This window comes from Magnolia sinica, chromosome 1, assembly GCF_029962835.1.
Source record: "Magnolia sinica isolate HGM2019 chromosome 1, MsV1, whole genome shotgun sequence".
In the NCBI taxonomy this organism is placed as follows: Eukaryota; Viridiplantae; Streptophyta; class Magnoliopsida; order Magnoliales; family Magnoliaceae; genus Magnolia; species Magnolia sinica.
Window position 1 is genome coordinate 139,842,995 of NC_080573.1, and position 23,853 is coordinate 139,866,847.

At 40.3% G+C, this 23,853-nt stretch overlaps 1 protein-coding gene across 8 annotated transcripts in view; it reads right to left on the bottom strand.

The window, feature by feature from the left end:
• Positions 1-15,106: 15,106 nt before the first annotated feature.
• LOC131221098 (xanthine dehydrogenase 1-like) overlaps positions 15,107-23,853 on the bottom strand; it is a 62,907-nt gene continuing 54,160 nt past the window's right edge. For all 8 annotated transcript variants that reach the window (XM_058216231.1, XM_058216221.1, XM_058216235.1 and 5 more), the window contains 3 exons: positions 18,189-18,425; positions 17,488-17,661; positions 15,107-15,634 (listed from right to left, as the gene is read on the bottom strand). In XM_058216231.1, coding sequence (XP_058072214.1) covers positions 15,392-15,634; positions 17,488-17,661; positions 18,189-18,425 — 654 coding nt within the window. In that variant the 3' untranslated portion in view covers positions 15,107-15,391. The remainder of the gene's footprint in view (positions 15,635-17,487; positions 17,662-18,188; positions 18,426-23,853) is intronic.

Consider the following 23,853-nt stretch of genomic DNA (forward strand, 5'->3'; position numbering starts at 1 on the left):
AGGCATATGGTCCGCAAAACATATATATATGTGTGGCCCACCTTAGGATGGACCCTGATGGTGTTGCATTCATTAATCTTTCAGGGACCTCCTCATACACCGGTCAGATGTTCAAGGGATTCGCCAGGTTGGCGTGTGTGGTGCATGCAAACGTGCTTTAGGAGAGGTGCGTATGAGGCGATCGAGCCTCCTTTTAACCTTTACACGTGTTTTCGGTTTTCTTTACCGATAAATGAGGGCTCACATACCATTGGTCTTTTGGGGCTACAATGGATGGACACATCTCGATCATCGTTCTTAATATCTTTCGATCATACATCAACTAAAAAGCGAAGCCCAAGATCTGTGGCTACGATCCTGATTTAGTGTGGTCCACTCATAAAGGACATAACAATTCAATGGTCCTGATTATTAAACAGTGGGCCCCACTTGTCAGAAGACTCGGAATCTCACAACCTATCTGATTACTTGGTGGCAACTTGTATGCATGTTGTAAGGTCTTGGGGGGGTGCTAGTGGGCCACTTTGGTGATTGGAACCCTTGAGGGGTCCCACTCATGTGGATGTCACATGGTTCTCAATTTCAAACAGTTGATGCTCAATCCAATTTCATCTTGCCTCCATGTCTGACTCCATTGCGGCCCGCATGCTGAGATGGTCCGATTTGAACGGGCCATCTTTTCGGTGCGATCATAAACAAGCCACGGTCCCATTATCACGCTTCAGCGACGATCCTGACTATTGATCTGTGAAGTTGAATGTGTCCTTGATGAAAATTATTCTTTTTATATGGTATGAGTTCCTCTACACGTGGTGATGGTCAGAATCGTAGGCTTCTTAATATCCGCCCCATTGATGATGATGATGATATGTGTGTCCTACTGCTTTGATAATAACACTCACCGGCCACCTTTGAGACTCTTTTGGGGCCCACTGTGATAGTTAAGTACCATCCAACTTGTTCATAAGGTCACATGACCTGCGCACATGAAGGGAAAGCACAGCTTGATCCAAATCTTTCGAGGCCTAGGAAGTTTTCAAAAGTGAGTGTTTAATCCTCACTCTATGATTCATTTGAGCTTTGGAATTGCCTTTTGTTTTTTCTTTTGACTTGATTCTTAAAATGATATAGAGAAATGGATGGACGGTGTTGATAAAACCCATACATCGTAGTGGCACCTTGGCCCCTGCCGTTCTAGAAGTGAATTGGCTACTGTGGTGTATAACATCACCAATTTCTATAACCACCATTATATATATTCACACCATTCATCTATTTTTTGAGATCATTTTAGGGTATAAACCAAAATGAGCAGGATCCTGAGCTTCAAGTAGACCACACCACAAAAAGCAACCATTGAAGCCTTCTTAGGGCCCATAGTCATGTTTATTTTCCATCTGACTTGTTCATAACGGCACATAAAACTTGGTGAAGGAAAAACACAAATATGGCTTGACTCTAAAATTTTGTAGCCAATTGTAGGCATTCATTTTCCCGCTGCTTTTTGTGGTGTTGTCTACTCGAGCTTCTAATCCATTTTATTTTTGGGCCAATATCCTAAAATGGTCTTAAAATATGGCTGACCGTCATGTATATAACACATACAATGTATTGGTGCCCACAGAATTTCGCGACATCAACACACCACCATGAGGAAGGCACCATCCTGGTGTTAGGTGAGAACCTAGACTCACCCAAGACGGTACGGCCCTTAAAGCAAGACCCATCTTGATATATCTATTTTGTATCCATGCTGTCTCTCCTTTTTTTAAGATCATTTTAATGGATGATCCCAAATTTTGAAGCAAAATCAGTTATCAGGTGGACCATACCTTAGAAAACAGTGGTGATTGACCATTAGTCAGCCACAAAAGTTCTGGATCAAACTGATATTTGTTTTTTCCCTTCATCCAGGCTTATTTGACCTTATCAACGGATTGGATGGCAAATAAACACTACGAAAATGTTAAAGTGGGCCCTAAGAAGTTTTTAATGGTAGAATGTTGGATCACCACCATTTCCTAGAGTATGATTCGCTGAGTGTTGGACTTCTTTTCATTTTTGGGATCATGCCCTAAAATGACGTTTAAAAAAAAATTAAAAATTAAAAATTTTAAAAAAAATAACAGACAGTATGCATACATAATCAATAAATCAAGTTGGGCCCCACAGTAAAGGCTGTGAATGTTTTGTATATCCATCCAGTTTTACCGCTAATTTTAGACGTGATCTCAAAATTTAAATAGATACAAGTCTCAGATGGACGATACCACTAGAAACAGTGGTGAATGACCATAAAAAACTTTCCATGGGCCACGAAAGTCTTGGATAAAACCAATCTTCGTATTTTCTTTAGATTTAAGTCTGTTCAACCTTAACAACAGGTTGGATGTCAAATAAACATTAATAATGTGGGCTTTAGAAAAATTTTAGTGGTAGGCTATTAGTTCCTATTGTATTCTACCATAGATTTGGATCTGTTTAATTTTTGGGAACACACCTTAAAATCGACCGGAAAAACGGATGTACTGCATGGATACACGACAAATCAATAAGGTGGGCCCCGCAATAAGGGTAATACATGGAGAACACCTCATTAGGTGTTATCCTTACTGTGTGGTGCCAACCTTTTTTAATGTGTTGTATATCTAAGTTGTGCATCTATTTTTTCAGGTCAATTTGAATGTGGTCCCAAAAATTAAACAGATTTTAAGTCTTAGGTGACACAATGATTAAAACAGCTGTGAATGACTATTAAAAGAAAATTCATTGGTGACATGTCTTGAATAAACCTTCCCAGCTACGGAGTAGGGTTGGGCGGGGTAGTACTCATTCCGGGAAGAAAAGGTCCGTAGCAATGCCCACTTGCTAAGCCGAACCAAGCTGAGCTATATTGAATGTGGAAGCGGATTGGCTGGTGTACCCAACACCACCGACTTCGCTTGTGTGTTGACGTCACCAAGTTCTGTGGGTCCCATCATGAGGTATGAGTTATATCCAAACCGTCCATCCACTTGGCAAGCTCGTCATAATGCTTCAGCTATAAAATAAGATAGATTCAATAATTAAGTCGACCACACTATAAAAAGTAGTGGGGGATTGAATGTCTACCATTGAAACTCTTTTGGCGGTCATAGAAATTTCGGACCAATGTGATATTTGGTTTTCCTCTTCATCCAAGTCTGTGTGACCTTATGAACATATTGGATGGAAATTAAATGTTACGAAGTTTTAACAGTGAGAATCGTCATTTGTGGTGTGGGAATCGTCATTTGTGGTGTGGTCTACTTAAGTTTTGTATATGATTCATTTTCATATCAAGATTTAAAATAATGTCACCAGATGATGAACGGTATGGATATAATAGATACATCATTCGACGACTATATAACTTCGATCTCCATTGAACCATTCCTGCTGCTGGGAGCTCAAGGAGCATCAACGTCAACGATCGTACTTGCACGGCATGTACCCACACCTGCAACGGTGACTCTGCTTGGGCGAGCTGTACGAACAATTCAAATGACATTAATGTTACATGGCCTACAATGATGTATTTATTATATCCATGTCATTCATCCATCATTTGGCAAAATCATTTTAGAGCATCAATATTAGCTGAAAAATGAGTCATATTCAAAACTCAATTGGACCACACTACAAATAAAAGTGGGGACAAAATTCTTACTATTAAAACATTTCTAAGGCTCATTAGGACTTTTATTTTCAATCCAATCTGTTTATAACGTCACACAAACCCCGATGGATGAAGAGGAAAACCAAATATTATATTGATTTAAAACTTATAACCCCAAAAGATTTTCAATGATAGACTTTCAATCCCCCACTGCTTTTTTGTAGTGTGGTCCAATTGATCTTTGGATCAGTGTTATTTTCCAACTCAATCCTTACAACAAGCTCACCAAATGGACAAATGGTCTAGATATAACACATATATCATGGTGGGACCCACAGAACTAAGTGACGTCAACACACTAGCCAGATTGGTGGTGTGTGCTGCACCAGCCAGTCCACTTCTATCGATATAGTAAGAGGACGCGGATTAGATACTGACAGGTTGAGTAGCGAGCCGGCTACTGAAGTGACGTCACCAAGTTCTGTGGGCCCCATTATGATGTATGTGTTGTATCCACACCGCCCATCCATTTTAAGATATCATTTTAGGGCATGAACCAAAGAATGTGGAAGATAAAAAGCTTTAGTGGACCCCACCACAGAAAACAGCCGGGAGAGTGATTCCCACCGTTGAAACTATCTAAAGCCCACCATAATGTTTATTAGAAATCTAACCTGTTCAAAAGTTAAAAAAGATATGAAATAAGGGAAAACACAAATATCAGCTTGATCTAAAACTTTTGTGGCCTTTAGAAGCTTTTAACGGTGGGCGTCACTATCCCCACTGTTTTCTGTGCTGGGGCCCACTGGAGTTTTGGATTTAACTCATTCTTTGGGTATTGCCCTAAAATGATCTTTCCAAATGGATGGAAGGTGTGGATACAAAACAAACATCATGGTAAGGCCCACGGAACTTGGTGACATCACCTCAGTAGCGTGTCTCGCTGCTCAACCTGTCAGTAGCTAATCTGTCAGCAGCTAATCCGCGCCCATAGTTTTAGTGAAGCTAACTACAGCCATTAGGTAGACGAGGTCAGGAGAAACAGACATGCCATCCACTCTCCGTAGACTTGTACTACCACGTGGTAGTTTTAGTGAAGCTAACTACAGTTAGGTTGTCGATCGCATCTTGAGACCTAGTCCTGGCAATCATCCGTATTTTAAAATCTCAACCTCAAAAAATGCACCAGATTCACCACAGAATTGCAAAATTGCCCTTACCTTCTTCTGTGCACCCCATCGGATATAAGGGTCCAGATTCGCCCACACTGGATAATCACGGCCACAAAATGGATGGTAACACCATTTTTACTCTTGCTATTTATTTTGAATTCCATCAATTGGATGGCTTTGATCATCTGATCATGGTGATCGCTGATCAAATGGTCCCTAACCTTTGATCTCTAGTGAATCCTATCTTTCTACGACCAAAGAAAAAGGAAGCCACCGATTAGATAGGAACATCTGATCAAAGAAAGAATTTGTTAATTGGTGGACCGTTATTCATCAACGAACTAGATTGTCAATTGCTGTCCTGATGTAGAGTGACCAGAAAGAATTTGTTAGTTGGTGGGCCGTCATTGATCAACGAACTAGATTATCAATTGGTGTCCTGCTATCAAGGACAGATTGGATCATCAATCGGTGTGATTTTTACATTGTTAGTCCTTGGAATATTTTTCAAACTTTTTGAACAGTTCAGATCAATCAGCTGAACCGTTCAAGATACAATAATTTTTTATTTTTTTATTTTTTATTTTTTATTTTTTTTATTTTTTTTTAGCATTTGCATTTTTGCATCTCACTAGATCGATCACCTTTGGAAATAGGGATTTTGCTCGGTCCAACCTTATCTAGGAGTGTCAAATATTGCAGTTAGGGATAGAGGTGTACGTGAACCGAGCTAGCCCGGTTAGCTCGCTTGACTCAACTCGAAAAAGCTCGGTTCAACTTTGTTCGACGCTAAGTTCAAGCTGAGTCGAGTTGATTTTTTTAGCTCGAAAATGAGTTCAAGCAGCCCCAGCTTGACTCGACTTCGATCAAATCTAACTCAAATTCGGCTCAAATCGAACTCAGATCAGACTAGTTCAGTAACTCGGTTACTTTGCCATTGATGTTGCTCACCAAATGTTTGATCAAATGACTCAAGAAAGTGTGGCAGGTGGCAAAAAAGGTATGTACATGAAACACATACTCTTTTTTTCTTAGTTTTTATATTGCTTAAAAGGTGTTTGATAAAATACATGTAAAACCATTGCTTCTGTTTTACAATAATCGATCTTGGCCCGAGCTGGCCCGAGTTGCTGACCAAACCGAGCCGAGCTGGCCAGTCAAGCTTGAGGACCAAGCTGAGCCAAGTTCAAGATGAGGTCAGCCACTGGCCGATCCGAGTCAATCTGAGGCAGCTCGACTCGGTTCGGCTCAATGTACACCCCTAGTTAGGGCCAGCCAAGCACTATCCAAGCTGGCCTATCTTGTTAAGCATAGGCCTGAGGTCCACATGGTCATTTTGATGAGCCAAAATAGCCCAGCATGAGCCCAGCCCATAATGTTTAATCTGGGCCCTAGCCCACGCCCATTAGTTGGTCCAGTTAGATCATAGAGAGATAGTAGGCTTGTGTTGTGGTAGTGAGTTAATTGAGGATTTTTTTTCATATTTTTTATATTACAAAATTGCCCTTCTAAACAATAATTGGATGGGCTAGGCTGATATTTTGTTGTACAAGGTGCAAACCTGGCCCAATTGACAGGCTTGAATTTTAATCACAATGCTAGCCCACGGGTTTGATACTCCAGCCCAAGCCCATATTGAAACGGACCAGCCCAACCTATTGACAGTCTACTCAAAGCCAGTCAATTTTTGGGCTCGAACTTGGATCTTGGGCCTTAATTGCTGGTGAACCCAGACCAGATTAAGGTCCTTTGATCATGGTTTAGACTTGGACATGTTTCATGGGGCAGGGCCGGGACAGTTCACCAGCCTCCCTGGAGTTTGCAAATTAGGAAATGTATAAACAGTAGTATAAAAAAAACCATTAGAAGGAGCAAGTTTTCAAGGTCCATAACATTGGACTTTTTTATTTTTATTTTTAAACACTCACACCCTCAAACCCACAAACACTACAATAGGTACTCAAACCCATGAACTTATTAAAGATAGGTACTCATCTTAGACCAAGCTCTTTCTATCCTTGATGTGGTAGAATTTGAACTTATTAAAGATAGGATCATATAAAGCATGTTTGAAAGTTATTAAATCCAGTGCATAATTATCCCGGCCGATATGTGACAGAAGCTAATCATCCAATCAAATTCCACTACGTCAGAGGTGGAGGGAGTTGGGAGCTGACGGGGTAGTACCCTATCTGTGCCCCATAGTACTCGGGATAAGACGTCCACGTGTCAATGGAGTTAAACACGCGTTTCTGCAGGGATTCTGTAATTGTTTTATTCATTTTATGTAATTATTTAATGGACTCAAAAACACGTTTCTTCAGGAATTCTATAATTGTTTTATTCATTTTAGGTAATTATTTAGTTATTTAGTAATCTATAAAAAATTTACAAAGTCAGCGCTCTAAGCACCGCCGACGTTAGTGGGGGCCCATCTTCCTTCTGGGTTCTTCTTTGCCAAACTCCACTCACTCTCCACCACATGCCACCCAGTGGCCCACATGCATTGATGTCCGTTCATCTCTCGGCGCTTTGTGTCTGGGCCATCACGAATTAACCATGTAGAAAACATGATACGGACCATTGATTTATAGACTTTAACATCAACAGTTAAGCATTTTATTTTAAATGGTCTGCATTCAATCATGCCTGTTTATGTTTAGACCATTAGTTGTGAGCTCGCATTTTCAAATTGTCACCCAATCAAAGTAACAGCAATGAGATGAACGGACATGATCATATGTCCATCCCTACATGTGGGCCCCGTGGTGGGACATGAGTGGCAACTTACGCCAAAACGAACCCTGATTTATTTTCTTGTGTGATTGTTTAAAATAAATTCCAAGCACATCTGGACTGTCTCCATTGAGGCGGTGGGCTAACCACTCCAAAGATACTAATAAATTCATTATAAAATAAAAGCTAGCTAAAGTACAAGCCAAGATTTAAAAACATAAAAGCTTCCAAGTTCTACTCTTCCTGCCAATTATTTCTTGCCAAAGATTTCCAAGAAAATTAAGTTTCTATACTCTACCATTCTGTTCAGCCGTCGCTGTCATTATGCCATTGGCTGCCAGCAACCGAGAGCTGTTTTTAAATACACTTGAAATTTGTTTATAGTTATTATCAAATTCCATATTTCTATTTCTCCAATTGGCAAGCATTTCGATCTTTTAATATTGGTTTGCAGTAAGTCAGATTTTGAGATACTCGGATAGGGGTAGAGATATTGGTTCGTTTGGTTGCTTTGGGAGAACATCAAAGGATGCACATATTCAACGGATCAGATATCCTCCACCCATCATAGTAGGCCCCACACATAATTTAGAAGGTTTTTAATAGTGGATTTCTCATCTCATCTGCTCCTTATTATATTGCCCGCTTGATGATCAATCAACCTATTTTTGAGAGCTAAAGGAGAGCATCAAGGTAATCTGAAAAATAATTATTTAAAAATTACTTGTAAATCATTTACAACTCAAATTTTGTCATCCAAACAAGCACCTAGCCGTGTAAAGTGTTTATCTGGTTTTTATAGGCATCCAAAAGATTCCTAAGTTATTTCCTTCCGTTGGGCTTAGAAATCCACATCAATTAATGATTGTCAACTTAGAATTGTTATTTTAATCATTCCAACCAAGCAACCATTTCAATTTGTCATACTGGTAGGGAATCGTTTTAGCATAATTTTACTTGTGCAATGACCAATCCTTGCACCGCTCACATCTTGACCATCATGTGGAGCCCATATCTAATATAAAGCTTTAAGCTTGAAATACAAAATGCATTTTAGTGTATTCAAGTACATCTAACTGCAATTTACTCTCTTTTTTTTCTTTTTTCTTTTGGTTAGCTTGTTAGTACACCCATTGTCAGTTCACACTTCACTGTTAGCCACCCCCACTAGGGGATGGATACCAAGGCCAGTGTTGAAACGAGGTATCTTTCACTCAGTCTACCACTTGAGCTATGGATTAGGGTGTAACTGCAATTTACTTGGATACACTTCAATGAATATAAATGCACATACTCTTATCTGGACTGAGTAGGTCAGTCCACTTCATAAGCAGCCTTGTAAAAGTCATACTGATTGGGTGATCTACATCATCCATTCGGCCGCACGAAAAAATGGATGGACAAAATTGTTGTTGAAGAATAGGTCTGGACACCAAAGTTCATGACCAGCTAATTGCTGTGATTATTTGCACCATAGAAGAAGATCAATGGACTAGACCTAATGAATGGTACAGATTAAGTGCTGCAGATGACAACAAGTCCATATTGAGCAAGGTGCATGGGAATGTTTTCATACACTTGGTCCATTAAAACATTTCTATTTCTTAAATATATATAAGAGGTAGGGTTAAACAGGCCAACCGCCGCAGGAATGTCATTTGTGGCACGTGTGGACAATCAGGCCATCTACCAGATGGGGATCTACGTGAGGATTCCCCCTTTCCCACAAGCCAGGTTTGTCCAATCAGGTAGGCCACAATCATAGTGAGTGAGGACCACACCACAAAACCCTCTCGGAGATTTAAAAAACTCAGATGGGTTCCATGATGAAAATCAGGCGGACAGGCTCATCAGAATTAGACCACAGTTTGAGAAGCATGCTGTTAGCTTAAAAAACGTTTTCTCTCAAGGCTATTTGTTTCGTAATCCACGGCCCAAATTGTGAGTGAGAGTTACTGTTGTCAGAAAGTCTTCAAGTCCCGCTGTTTAACCTGTCGAGCGAACCAGTCAATCAGTCGAGGGTCCACTCGACCGGTCGAGGCCCACTCGACTCAAAGTCCAACGAGCTGGGTTTTTGGGTGTCCGTCAAGCTCGACTAGTCGAGGGTCAGGCTCGACCGGTCGAGCGGGTTGCTCGACCAGTCGAGGCCCCCCTTCGACTAATCGAGGTTACGCAGATCCTGCGCGGACATTATAAATTTGAGCGGTTTCCGGACTTTTTCGGACTAGGTGCGTAAGTGGAGTTTCCAAAACTATAATAGGGGTTCCTAGGGTTATTCTAATATATTCTAAAGCTTTTTAAAAGTTTTTCAAGAGTTCCTATAGGGTTCTAGGGTTATCAAAGGGTGTAGCAAGGGTGAGATTCGAGATTGTTCGAATCGGGTAAGTCCTCTCTCTTGTAATTTCTGTTCATAGTAGATTTATGTCGCTTTGTGCCGTGGTTTTTTCCCGCAAGGATTTTTCATGTTAAATCTTTGTGTTCTCTTGAGATTACTTGACGTTATTGGATCGCTATCTTAGATCTAGATCAGTGAGATTCCGCAGTACAAATTCCCGACAAGTGGTATCAAAGCAATCGTTGGGGCACAGATCTGAATCTACAGGATTAGTAATAATGGGAAATAGCAAGTTTGATATTGAGAAATACTCAGGAAAAAATAATTTTGAATTATGGAAGGTTAAGATGATTAGCCTGTTAACCAAGCAAGGTGAGATTAAGGCTCTTGAGAAGCGAAAATCTACCATGAAAAATGATGAATGGAAAAACCTTGATAGTAATGTTTTAGCCTATATTCGTTTATGTCTCACGGATGAGGTTCTCTATAATGTTTTGAGGGAGAAAACTGCAGCTAGTTTGTGGGCGAAGTTAGAAAACATCTATGCAAATAAGTCCTCTGAAAATCATTTACACTTGAAGCTACAGTGTTATACCTTCAAGATGACAGAGGGTGGATATCTAAAAGCCCATATCAGTAACTTTAATAAATTGATGTGCAAATTGTTGGATATGGAGGAAATGGTCAAAGATAAGGAACAGGCATGTATATTGTTGAATTCTCTTCCTGCATCATATGAGTCTTTCAGGGACACGATGTGCACCGCAAATAAAGCCCTAAGTGTTGACACCGTTATCTCAGCCCTTCAAGGGAAGGCTATAAGAAAGTTAAACGGCGACATGGGGGCATCTTCCGATGCACTGATTACGAGGGGCAGAGATTCTGAGCGAGGTATAGGATCCTCAAGGCCTAGATCCAAATCCAAAGGCAAAGGCAAATAAAAATTAAAGTTTTGGAATTGTGGGTTGTCTCGACACATGAAGAATGATTTAGAAATCCTAAAGCGAAGAAAGAAAATTTTGCATATTCTTCCAAGGAATCCAATGTTGTCGCATCTGATGAAGAAACAAGTGGTAGTGAAGTTCTGTCTGTGTCCATGATCGAACATGCTCACGACAATCATGCAGATGAGTGGATCCTAGACACAAGAGCGTCATATCACATGACTCCTCATCGGAGTTGATTCACCAGTTATAAGGAATGCGATGGTGGACAGATTTTTATGGTCAATGACAATGCCTTTAATGCTGTGGCTATTGGCACGGTGAGCATCAAGATGTTTGATGGGATGGAGCGTACCTTGACTAACATCAGGCACGTTCCTGATATGAAGAAAAGTTTGATTTCTCTCGGTACACTCGAGGCTATAGGGTGCAAGTTCACCGGTATTGATGGTATCCTTAAAGTTTCAAAAGGGGCACTCGTGGTTATGAGAGCGCAGAGGCACGGAAACCTTTACAGGTTGATTGGAAACACTTCGGCAGGTGGAGCGGCAGCAGCTATTGCAGACTCCATGTCTCTACGTATGTGGCATACTCGTCTGGGCCACATGAGCGAGCGAGACATGAAGGTACTTTCTAATCGATGTTTGATTCCAGCTTTTAAAAATTCTGATTTAGATATATGCGAGCATTGTATATATGGTAAACAATCTAGACTGTCTTTTAAATTTGAAAAACATGTTTGTAAGGGAGTGTTTAATTATGTGCACTCTAACGTATGGGGGTCATCACCAGAAGTTTTCATTGGGAGGTCGTCATGGTTTGTTTCTTCCATTGACGACTACTTTAGGAAAGTTTGGGTTTACTTTATGAAATGTAAATCCGAAGTTTTCACCATATTCAAACAATAGAAGGCAATAGTGGAAAAACAGTCAGGGCAGAAAATAAAGGTTTTAAGGACTGGCAATGGTGGAGAATTTACTTCCACTGAGTTTAATGATTATTACAAGGATGAAGGGATCATCAAGCACAACACAGTGCGCCACACGTCCGAGCAAAACGGTGTGACTGAGCGAATGAATCGGACTCTCCTGGAGAGGGCCAGATGCATATTAAGTAATGCTGCGTTAGGCAAGGACTTATGGACAAAGGCCGTTAACACGACTTGTTATTTGGTGAACCGGTCTCCCTCAACAGCAATTGAATGTAAAATTCCAGAGGAAGTATACAGTGATCAGAAAATCAACTACTTAGATCTACGCATATTTAATTGTGAGGCTTACTCTCATATACCGTCAATTAAGAGAGATAAGCTAGACCATAGAGCCAAGAAGTATATCTTTGTTGGCTATGGCATTAGTGTGAAAGGTTACAGGTTATTTGACAAGGTCACACGTAAAGTCATCACTAGTCGTGACGTCAGATTCGATGAAAGCTCCTTATTTTGCAAGAATGATCAAAAGGAGCAAGATGAACCAGAAAGGGTGATCGTAGACATCCAGATTGACACAGATAATACTCAGGCAGAGACAGATGCGAAGACAGGTACAGGATCAGGTGGAGCAGCCACCTGTGAGAAGAAATCCACCGCGTGATCGCAAGTTACCGGCAAGATAGAGGGACGACTCTAATATTGCATATACTCTCATTACAGATGAGGGGGACCCGTCTACTATTCAGGAGGCTCTTAATGAGCCTAATGCAGAAAAGTGGAAAGCGGCTATGAACGATGAGATATACTCGTTGCACAAAAATCACACATGGGATCTGGTGGAGCTTTCAGTGGGCCGAAAAGCGATCGGATGCAAGTGGTTATTCAAAAGGAAACAGGATAGATACAAAGCAAAGTTGGTAGCGAAGGGTTATGCTCAGAGATAATGAATTGACTTCACAGAGATATTCGCGTCTGTGGTTAAGTAGGTATCTATCAGATTCGTGTTGGCGTTGGTTGCCTAATACGATCTCAAGCTGGAACAGATGGATATGAAGACTGCATTCCTACACGGGGAATTGGAAGAGCACATCTACATGAAGCAACCAGAGGGCTACGAAGTTAAAGAGGCAGAGAAAAAGATTTGCAGGTTAATGATGTCGTTGTACGACGTGAAACAGTCGCCTAAACAGTGGTATAAAAAATTTGATTCTTTCATAGTGAGTTAGAAATTCACTCGGAGTGAATACGATCACTGTGTCTATTACAAGACACTAAGTGATGAAAAATTCATCATCCTAATACTGTATGTTAATGATATGTTGATCGTCTATTATGATACGTCTGAAATCAACGTACTGAAGACTCAGTTATCAGGGACATTCGAGATGAAAGATCTGGGGGTTGCAAAGAGGGTCTCGGCATAGATATTTATAGAGACAGGAAGAAGAGCAGGCTTTGGTTATTACAGGCAGATTACCTTGAAAATGTGATGATCAAGTATAAGATGGACCAAGCAAAGCCGGTGAGCTTTCCCCATGCGGCTCACTTCAAGCTTTCCTCAGAACAATGTCCTAAATCAAATGAGGAAAAGCAAGTTATGTCTTATGTGCCTTATTCGAATGCGGTTGGCAGTTTAATGTATGTCATAGTCTTTATGAGACTGAATATTTCACAGGTAGTCGATATTGTGAGCAGATACATATCAAACCTCGGTAAGCAACATTGGGAAGCGGTGAAATAGCTACTTCGATACATTCGAGGTACAAAAGACTACGTCTTAACTTTTGAGAAAACAGGGACAAAGTATGGTATGTGAATTCTAACTACGCAGACAGTATAGATTCCAGAAAATCTACTTTAAGATACTCGTTTGTACTAGCAGGTGGAGCAATTAGTTAGATGTCGAAACTTCAGTCCGTGGTAGTTCTTTCCACAACCGAAGCAGAATATATAGCAGTAATGGAAGTGTTTAAAGAAGATGTTTGGCTCAGAGGCATGATAAATCAGGCGAGGCTTCAACAGGAAGCCATGCCGGTTAACTGTGATAACGAGAGCACTATCAATTTGGCTAAAAATTTTGTTTATCACTGACGTATTAAATACATTGATATTCGTCACCACTTTATCCGACATGTGCTTGAGGAAGGAAGCGTTACACTAGAAAAGATTCACACCAACGTGAATCCAGCAAACATGCTCACCAATGTCGTTCCTACAGAGAAGTTCAAGTTCTGTGCAACTTCTCTAAACTTGGCGATGGCGTAAAAGGACGGAGTGTGCACGAGAAGCGTTAATTGAAGCTATTATGCAATGCAGAGATAAGAGAAGAAGTCAAGCAGCTATGCGGTTAATGATTGAAGACTTGGTGGAGAATGTTGTCAAAAAGTCTTCAAGTCTCGCTGCTCGACCGGTCAAGCGGACCACTCGACCAATCAAGGTTCCACTTGATCGGTCGAGGCCCACTTAACTCAAAGTCCAGTGAGCTGGATTTTTAGGTGTCCGTCAGGCTCGATCAATCGAGGGTCAGGCTTGACCGGTCAAGCGGGTTGCTCGACCAGTCGAGGCCCCCCTTCGACTAGTCGAGGTTTCACAGATCCTACGCGGACTGTGTAAATTTGAAGCGATTTTCAGACTTTTCCGGACTAGGTGCGCAAATGGAATTTCCTAAACTATACATAGGGGTCCCTAAGGTTATTCTAATGTATTCTAAAGCTTTCTAAAAGTTTTCCAGGAGTTCTAGGGTTATCTACGGGTGTATCAAGGGTGAGATTCGAGATTGTTCGAATCGGGTAAGTCATCTCTCTTGTAATTTCTTTTCATGGTAGATTTGTGTCACTTTGTGCCGTGATTTTTTCCCGCAAGGATTTTCCACCTTAAATCTTTGTGTTTTCTTGAGATTGCTTGACGTTATTGGATTGCTATCCTAGATTTAGATCTATGTGGTTCCGCAGTACAAATCCCCAACAGTTACCTCCTGGGTGTCATGGACCCACTTGATTGATGGTTTGGATCGATCTGTCACCTTGATCCGGTCAAGAATGGTTTTGAATTGATCTGGTCAGGTTCCTGATCACTAATCAGGATTAGGATATTTCAAAAGGCACCCTTTTTGATAGATTTCACTGATCCTTACAGAAGGAAAAGTCGACTGCTATTCCATTTCACAATCTTGAGAAGATTATGTAGGCCATGGACACATGCCAACTAATCTTGCCCCCAACCCGCCTGATGAATGGTCTCAATCTTGCCCCACGTGGTGGGCCATGCTAGCTCATTCGGTAGAACATAGATAGGCTGCTTATGCACATGCGTGGGCTTAACAAAGCTTAGAATGATGAATGACGATAAAACTGCAATGAGCATAACCAGCATCTCCCCAGTTGTGTCTTATCCATATCCAATTAGCATGGCTACACTTTCATCTGCATCTCCAAATCCAAGGGCTCATTGAGGATAGAGCCTTGAGTCCACTGCTTGAATGATCCTGACCATCCAATTGGTGGTTATAAATTTATGACATGAATAGATGATGATGATAGGGTCTCTCTCTCTCTCTCTCTCTCTCTCTCTCTCTCTCGTTTTCTTTATTTCTTTTCTACAGTTGTACATGTGTACATGCCTGAAAACATTATCGGGTTACACACTTAGCTTGGGTTGAAAGTTAGAGATTGCAAATGGCTTTGTGAAATCATCTGCACAAGCCATACGGATCCGTTCCGGAGTCGCTGGATTATCAAGAGGGAACCAGTCACTGTACCCTGACTCTGCTCTCGCCGCTATGATTGCATCCTTGATGGCAAAAAATACTGAGGAGGCAAGAAAGAATGGAGGCTCACCGACTGCCTTAGATGAATGAATTGCCTTCACATTTGGAACACCCTGTGAATTAACAGAAAACACATGGACCAAAAAAAAAAAATGGGTGAAATGTTAGTGTGAGCTGTAAAACAGAACTCCCTGTGACTTAACAACAAGACGCAAAAGAAGCAAATTGCAAATATCGGGTGGAAGTTGCTTTAAATTGTGTGAATGCAAGCACATATGAATGTGTTATATGTCACCTTTACTCTTTTATCTGTCTTGAATCTCAAATTGAATTCAGTTCAAATGTAATTATGAGATCAAACTGGGTTCTCATAAGTAAATAAATAAAAGCTCCATTTAAAAAATGCACGAGCGTACATGCCCACACACCTTATGACAACTTCATAATAGGAAATCAAAGGACAATAAGGGTGGCCAACGAAGTACACTTCTCACTGACATGCTGAATGTCAGCAAATAATTCACATATTCAAAGGAATCATATGATTCTCAGCCCAAGGATATTATATGTCCTTGGTCCCCGAGAAGGTACAAGTAGAGCGCTCTCCGGTGATTCAGACAGTTGGCCTGGACCCCAACAGAGACGACCTTTGGTTTGTGGCCCACAGGTAAAAAATAAGGTAGAGCCCACATGTATATATATATATATATATATATATATATATAACACAGATTGGATAGACAAGGATCATTTAATATGGGAGATTCTGAAGCATGGTCCATACATTCAATTTGTGTGTGTACCTGTGTGTGCATGTGTTGGTGTGTATGCACGTGTGTATTTGACCCCTTGAGGTGCAAACACATATATAGAATACGACTCCAACTAAACTCTAGCAATATGCAGTTGAACCCTGCAGTTGAACCCCGACTGGATGGAAACTGGAAACACCCACATGAAGCATCTAATGAAGCTGTCACATCTTCTCCAACTGTCCAACTCTTCCAAGTATAGAAGAAGAAGAAGAAAAATTGTATCGAGTAATTTGACCAGGCAAAGCAAGATAGAGAATTCTGAGAAGTCAAGAGCTCTACTTTTACACGGAAAAATAGATCGATATAAATATCTGAACCATAGATTTTGTAAAAGTGAAATGAGAGATTTCTTCAATGATATGAGTATGACAGGTGAACACACAAGGACTATGCTAACAAGGTGATTTGAACTGTGTACAAATTAATGAAATAAGCAGTGTTTTAAATAGCAGTAGCATGATACGTAGTACTCAACCCTCCATAGCGCGTAGCGTAAGTACGTAGCGTGTAGCATAAGTACGTAGCGTATAGTGTAAGCTACATGATACTGCTATTTTTGTTGATTTAAAAAAAGGGCAAATATAATAAATAGTGAAAAAAAAAAAAAAAAGAGGAAAAGGTATAAAAATGCCGACAAGATGATTCATTTTATCAATTATAAGCATGTTCAAACAAGTTATTAGTTATCATTTATCAAAAGCCAATCCACATATATAAACCAAATCAATTAATTATCACATTAACAACTTTCTAAGCAAACCACTTTAATTAATAATGTCTAATTGAAACCACAAGTCACAATTATGAAAAGAAATAAAAATCACATAGGTTAGAAGTATTAAGTACAATACAAGTGTCACATTCCTCAACGTTAGATACAAAGAAAACATGAAAAAAAAAATAATAATAATAAAATTAAAAAAATAAAATAGTAAAAAAATACATTGTAGTGTACGCTACGACCCCTGTAGTGTACGCAATAGGGGATTTACACAATTTAGGATGCTACGTAGCACTACAGCCACGCTACGCTAAAGGCGCTATTTGAAACACTGGGTGTAAGATACATTTTGAAAAAAAAAAAAAAAAAACACAGAAGTCAGGGAAGAAATGAGAGTAGTCAACATCCAAGATTGAACAAAGGAAAATACCTTCAGAAGCGAAACCTTGAATTCCAGAGGAATATCATTCACAGTAGGAAGTTTATAGCTTCCAGGGCCACTAGTGTACAAAAAGCCTGGAGTAATCCACTTGTGAGCTGGATCTCCCCATTTTAGCTCTTCCAACGCAACCCAGCCCATACCTTGCACAAAGGCCCCTTCAATCTGTCAAGATACATCACCGCAATATCAAAAGAAACTTCACCCTATGATTTAGATTTCCTCCATGGAAACAAACTGAAGCGAAGTGAAGCTTTTACTAATATCATGCATGATTTCAAATTCATTGATTCACATTACACGTTGAAATGCAAACCATCCAAGAATGACAGAGTTTGTAGATCACCTCCAACTAAAGCCTTAAATATTTACCTCTACCATCGAATTAAACATATATATATTATAAAGGTCATAGATGCCGTGATTAGACCTAGTGTCTCCTTATTGAATGACAGTTCATTGGGAGAGACAAAAAGGAAGGAGAAGCAAACCAAACAAACATATAGATGTAGCTGCAAGTGATAATATATCAATGCTTGATAGTACCGACTGCAAGAGAACCCAAAGTCCACTCATGTGATTACTTGAGATGGCAACAATAATTATAAATTTATGGAGCTGTTTAAATAATAAGCAATATAGTTTGAATGTATGGCACATTCAAATTGAATGGTGATGCACAAGAGATTTACCTGTCCAATATCAATGGCTGGATTAAGAGAAAATCCGAGATCCATGACAATATCTGCTTTCCTTGTGTGGAAATCTCCAGTAAGTGTATCTATTTCAACCTCCGCAAATGCAGCTCCATACGTGTAGTATCTAAATGGATTCCCCATGCCAGTTACCCAATCAAAGCCAATATCAGGTGTCTTGTAAAATCCATGAGCAGATAGGTCTATTCGCTCCATGTAGCATGCACGTGCTATCTGATTTGCAAAAGGCAAAGCAACTCTCAAAATAAATGTAAGAATTGAGATCAAATGCAATTTGTCATATAGATCAGAAATACGCGATGCATGATTGCCCATGTAATTCTATTCAAAATCACAAGTAACATGAGCAAGACAGGATTTCATCATTTGAAGGATAAACAGGTGGGCATGTTATCATATAGAAGTTTTAACAACATACCTACCCATGGTCTAAAGAGGAAACAGGAATCAGGTCAGATGTTCAGAAGTTCAGCGAGTTGTAAAATTAGTCAGCGCTTACTAATAAGAACATGAGAACAGGAACTAATGAAATAATGCAGGAATCCACACCTCACTGGCATGTAAGGGGCCACCTTGTAGTGAATATTTGACCTCATGCTACTTCTCTGTGCAAATTTTTACTCTAGATATCATTGATGCCAAGAAGAGTACACAGCACAATATATTGCTAAAAGGAGGCTTACTTGCCTCACACGCACCCCTTCACACCCACATTTACATGCAGCACACACACCAACCTGGTAAGTCCGTGGAACATCTGACAGTGTACAAGGTGGCCTTGACTTGAGGATGAAAATATGCAGAAACACCAAGGTCCACAAAGAGATGAGCCACACATGACACATGTATGTTGAATGTGGAAGGCAAGTTACACTCAACCGTTCATTCTTTTAATGTAGAAGCGGCCACCTGATGAGACCAGCGTAACTTATGTGAATGCTCATCTTCATGGTGGAGGCACCCCATGCACTTTTCAGATGACACAAAGCAAATGTCTAGCAAGTGCATTGGACATCTGAGCTCTGCATAGTGTGATGATGCTCATCATGAATTTGATGTGGTGCTAAACTAGGCCGGTCCACTTATTACGTACGCCATGCATGAACATTGACTATGGGGTGTTCCCCAGTTATTTTTTATTTTCTTTACCTAAAAAAAGTGTTTTCTTATAGGATGGCCCACCTAATAAGGGGATCAGTCTCCAGATCATCTACATGGTGGGACCACCAGTTGCACGACTTTGATGTTGCAGACACATGCCAGGTTTGCATGTGTGATACATGTATGGAGAGAGTGAGTTATTCTATGTATGAACCATAAAAAAATAAAAATAAAAAAGGGTTCAAGAGATGTGGTTAGCGGAGCCAAGCTTAGCCATTTGATAGGAGAAAAACCTAGCTATAAGGACTAACTTTCTTATTAATTTTTAAACTAAATGAGAAGCTTCCAAAGGCTGGCTAGCCAGACCAACCTGAATAGAGGTTTGCCAGCCCCACAAGCAGCCTTATGACACGCGCATTAACCTGCAGCACACGTTCCAACCTGCCAAGTGTGTGGGATATCAGAGTTGGTAGAGACTGTTAGTGCCTCGGTTTGTCAATGACGTGAGCTAGGGAGTCTTTAGTCGGTTAAGCCCCCATTGGAAGACATTGAAGATTGAAGACTTAAAGCATCAAGGCCTGGAGACAATAGGTAAATTGAGGTGCCAAGGTAATCCTATCCCTAAACTCATTTAGTTCCAAAACAACCTACCTCTAGATGATTCATTCTCCCATAGAACAATCTTAGTTTGACCATCCAAAGCCTTAGTCTTAAAATGAACATTATAAGCTAGGCTCATAGATGTTCAGAACTGTTGGAAACCAAGAAACCAAAAAACACAAACAACAGATTTCTGAAGACTATCAATCGAATCGACATTCCATCGATTCGATTCGATCGATCGAAGGATCTGGTCGATCAATCGAAGGTTACGATCGAAGTGGTAGAAACTATCTAATGAGTAATCTGGACATTTCTGTGAAACCTCGATCGATCGAAGGATCGCTCGATCAATCAAACAAGCCATTTTCTGCCCGTTTTATAGTCGTTGCAAATCTGTTTTCTATAAAAAGGGCATCCGGACCTCATTGCAAATTATGGTTTTTGGTGATTTAAAAGCCCTAGTGTATCCACTCCTTCCCATTACTCATAGGCTCTATCACAAATAGATCCATGTCATATTCCGTGTGATTCATCACTCTAATGAGCATTCTAAGCTCCATTCGAAGATGAACATGGTATCTTCCATTAACTAGAGATTAGACACTAACCTTATACGCAAACCATTTGTCTATCAACCTCTAAAATGTCCATATAGGTGAATTCACAATTGAAACCAACTAAGCAATTAGTCGTAGGAGATTCAACCAACCCATCTCTCCCATTGCCTTGGCACTTTATAGGTACATTTTTGAGGTAGTCGATCGTTTAAAGTCAAAGAAGATCAACATCAAAGTTCGAGGGAGCAAAAGGGAAGCTAATTCAAGTGCGAAGAAGCATTGATCACGCATCTCAAGAAGGCGTATCAACGAGGATCAATCCAGCTAGTAAGAGTTTATATTTGAGTCCATCATATACTCCTTCCTTATGTAGGATTGAGTATAGAGTTTGCAACCCAAACTCGAATAGGTCCTTGTGTAGGATCGTCTCTCGCGGGAGTGTACATAGGTCCTTGTATGGGACCGCATCGGTTCTAGGTTAGCCTATAGAAAACCTAGTAAGCCTCCGATGGAGCCACCAACATGCGAGCGTACGTGTAGGTTCTTGTGTACAACCACATAGGTTATTGGTTAGTCTATAGAAAAACCTTTTAAATCTCCGAGAGAGCCACCGACACGAGTGTATACGTGTCCACCGACACGGGCGTACATGTAAGTCCTTGTGTAGGACCGCCACTGACACGGGTGTGTTTGTGTAGGTTGGGTTGAACCTATTGAAAACCATTGTAAAGGTTTTTAGTGAACCTATGGAAAACCAACTGAGATAGTGAAATCCGGTACAATCAAATTTGAGTGCGTCCACAAGGAGTGGAGTAAGTATTTAACTGAACCACTATACATCATTGTGTCTGTGATTGTTTATGTGGATGCATTTCTATTCTTGCTTGTTATAGAATTTGTTTAATTCAAATGGATGCATGATTAGAGTTTGCTAGGCACTTAATTTGTTGCATATATTTCATATATCACCTTTTAGTCTATTTTGCTCATATAATTGCATATTTGTAGCCTATGATCTAGAAATTACTTAATCGAATTAATTGGTAAATAATTTTAAGTAGTTGATAGCGACCAACCAACCAACGCACCAAAAGTTCCAGAGCTGATGGGGAATGACCGATTTATCCCTATATGCAGGCCCTCCAAGGAAAACACAGGCGAGACCTTTCCATGGGCAAGCCCCGCTTCGCACGGGCCCCCGAATCGCACAGTCCCACAGTGGGCCCCACCTCGTGGCCATTCTGCATCTCATAGATCCCACCTCATAGGCCACCCCACCCCAGCATGGAGATACGGTGCATTCTTGAATCACACCCAAACGCTCCCGCATCATCCACCCATGCCAATAAGGAAACTCGAACATTGGGCTCCTACTCTGATACCATTTTGATAATGGATAACCAACCAGTGCACCAAAAGCTTCAGAGCTGATGGGGAAGGACCGGTTTATCCCTATATGCAAGCCCTCCCAAACGAGATCTTCCCGTTGGCAACCCTCGCTTCGCACAGGTCCCTGAATTGCACGGTCCCCAGCGGCCACCCCACCCCAGCATGGAGATACGGTGCAACCTTGAATCACACCAAGATGCCCCCGCATTAGCGGTCCTATGTACCCCCTCTAGGACTTGGCCATAATTTTAAGCTCCATAAGCTTCCACGCAATTTCAAATTTGTATCAAAGCGGGTTGCTCTTTAAGGACTCAACTGTCTAGAGTAAGATCCGTAGGAGTTTAAGAATAATGTATAACAATGAGGGGAGTTTCATCTCACAACCTCCATATTTTGACGGGTCTAACTATGCCTTTTGTTTGGCTAGAATGATGATATTCTTGATATCCCTTAACCCTATGGTTTTGACGATTATTGAACAAGGATGGAGTATGCCTATAGAACAATTTGTGATAGATGGCATTACCATTACCACTCCCAGAGATAAATCCAAATGAAGTGTTAATGAGAGAGCTAGATATGACTATTATGTCAAAGCTCTCAATGTGATTTACTGTGTCATTTCCCCTAATGAATTTAAACATATATTATACATGTGAAACGGAAAAAGAAGTGTGGGACATTTTAGAAACTAGCCATGAGGGAACTAGCACAATAAAACGTTCCAAGCTTCAGTTCTTGACCACACAATTCAAGAATATTAAGATGAAAGAGTCTACAACTTTTATGGAGTTTTATTCTAAACTGAGTAATATTTGCAACTCTATGTGGGGTTTAGGAGAAATTTTCGAAGGACCGTATATGTAGGAAAATGCTTAGATCCCTTCCGGATAGATTCAACTCCAAAGTAACCTCTATAGAAGAGTATAGAGACAGAGATGGGATAAAAGTAGAACTACTAGGTTCCCTACGTACATTTGAAATTCATTTTAGATAAACAACCTCTAAGAAGAAACGCGTTGTCTTAAAGACTTCACACGAGCACAAGAAAAATAAATCTGAAGATGACAGTGATAATGAAGATGAAGAAGTGACCTCAATGACTAAAGAAATCATGAGGTTCTTCAAAAAAAAAAAAAAAAGAGGGAAAAGTTGTGACGCAAATGGTAAATCGGTTTAACCCAAGCGAATAATTAAATCTTTCAAAAAATCGAATGATGACTGATGTTACAACTATGAGGGTTATCGTCATGTTGCCTCTAAATATATTAGCAAGCCAAGATCAGAAGGAAATGCTATGGCAACAACATGGGATGATTTTGAGAAGTCCAAATCAGATTGTGAGGATTCTCATAGTGATGAGACATTGGATCATTTAGAGTTCCAATGGCCTCCATCACTGCTCCCTAGAGACATGGGAGGAGATTCCGACCATAACACCTCGAAAGAAGAAGAAAAGATATCCTCCAAAGAAGAAGAAGATGATGAAGGAGATATCAAAATCATTAAAAAGTTGGGTTTGGTAAATGCTGAAAGGAATCAATTGGCTAACCAATTAGAAAAGGTTGAATATGAAAATCTCTCCCTTTTTTTTTGGGGGGGGGGGGGGGTGTGTTGGGTTAGCTTGTTAGTGCACACCCATGTCAGTACACACACTCCAAATACAAGAAAATCTTAAAGTCTGACCTTGAGGAGACTTTAGGAAGATATACAAGTCTTGAATTTGAATTTGATACAGTTAAATATGAAAATTAAGATCTGAGATTAAAAGAGCCATCTTGAATCCTATATTGCCAATGCTAAGGTTGCCCAAAAAAAAGACCAAACAGAAAAATCTTCTGGTATGGGTAAACCTAATGGGGACAACAGAGGTTTTGATCATAATAGGAAAACTCATATTACAATCTCTACCCCTTCGGTGAGGACTCGTATGCTTCTGGAAGTAGATCGAGAGCCTCTTGTGTGTGCCACAATTATGGAGATGTGGGTCA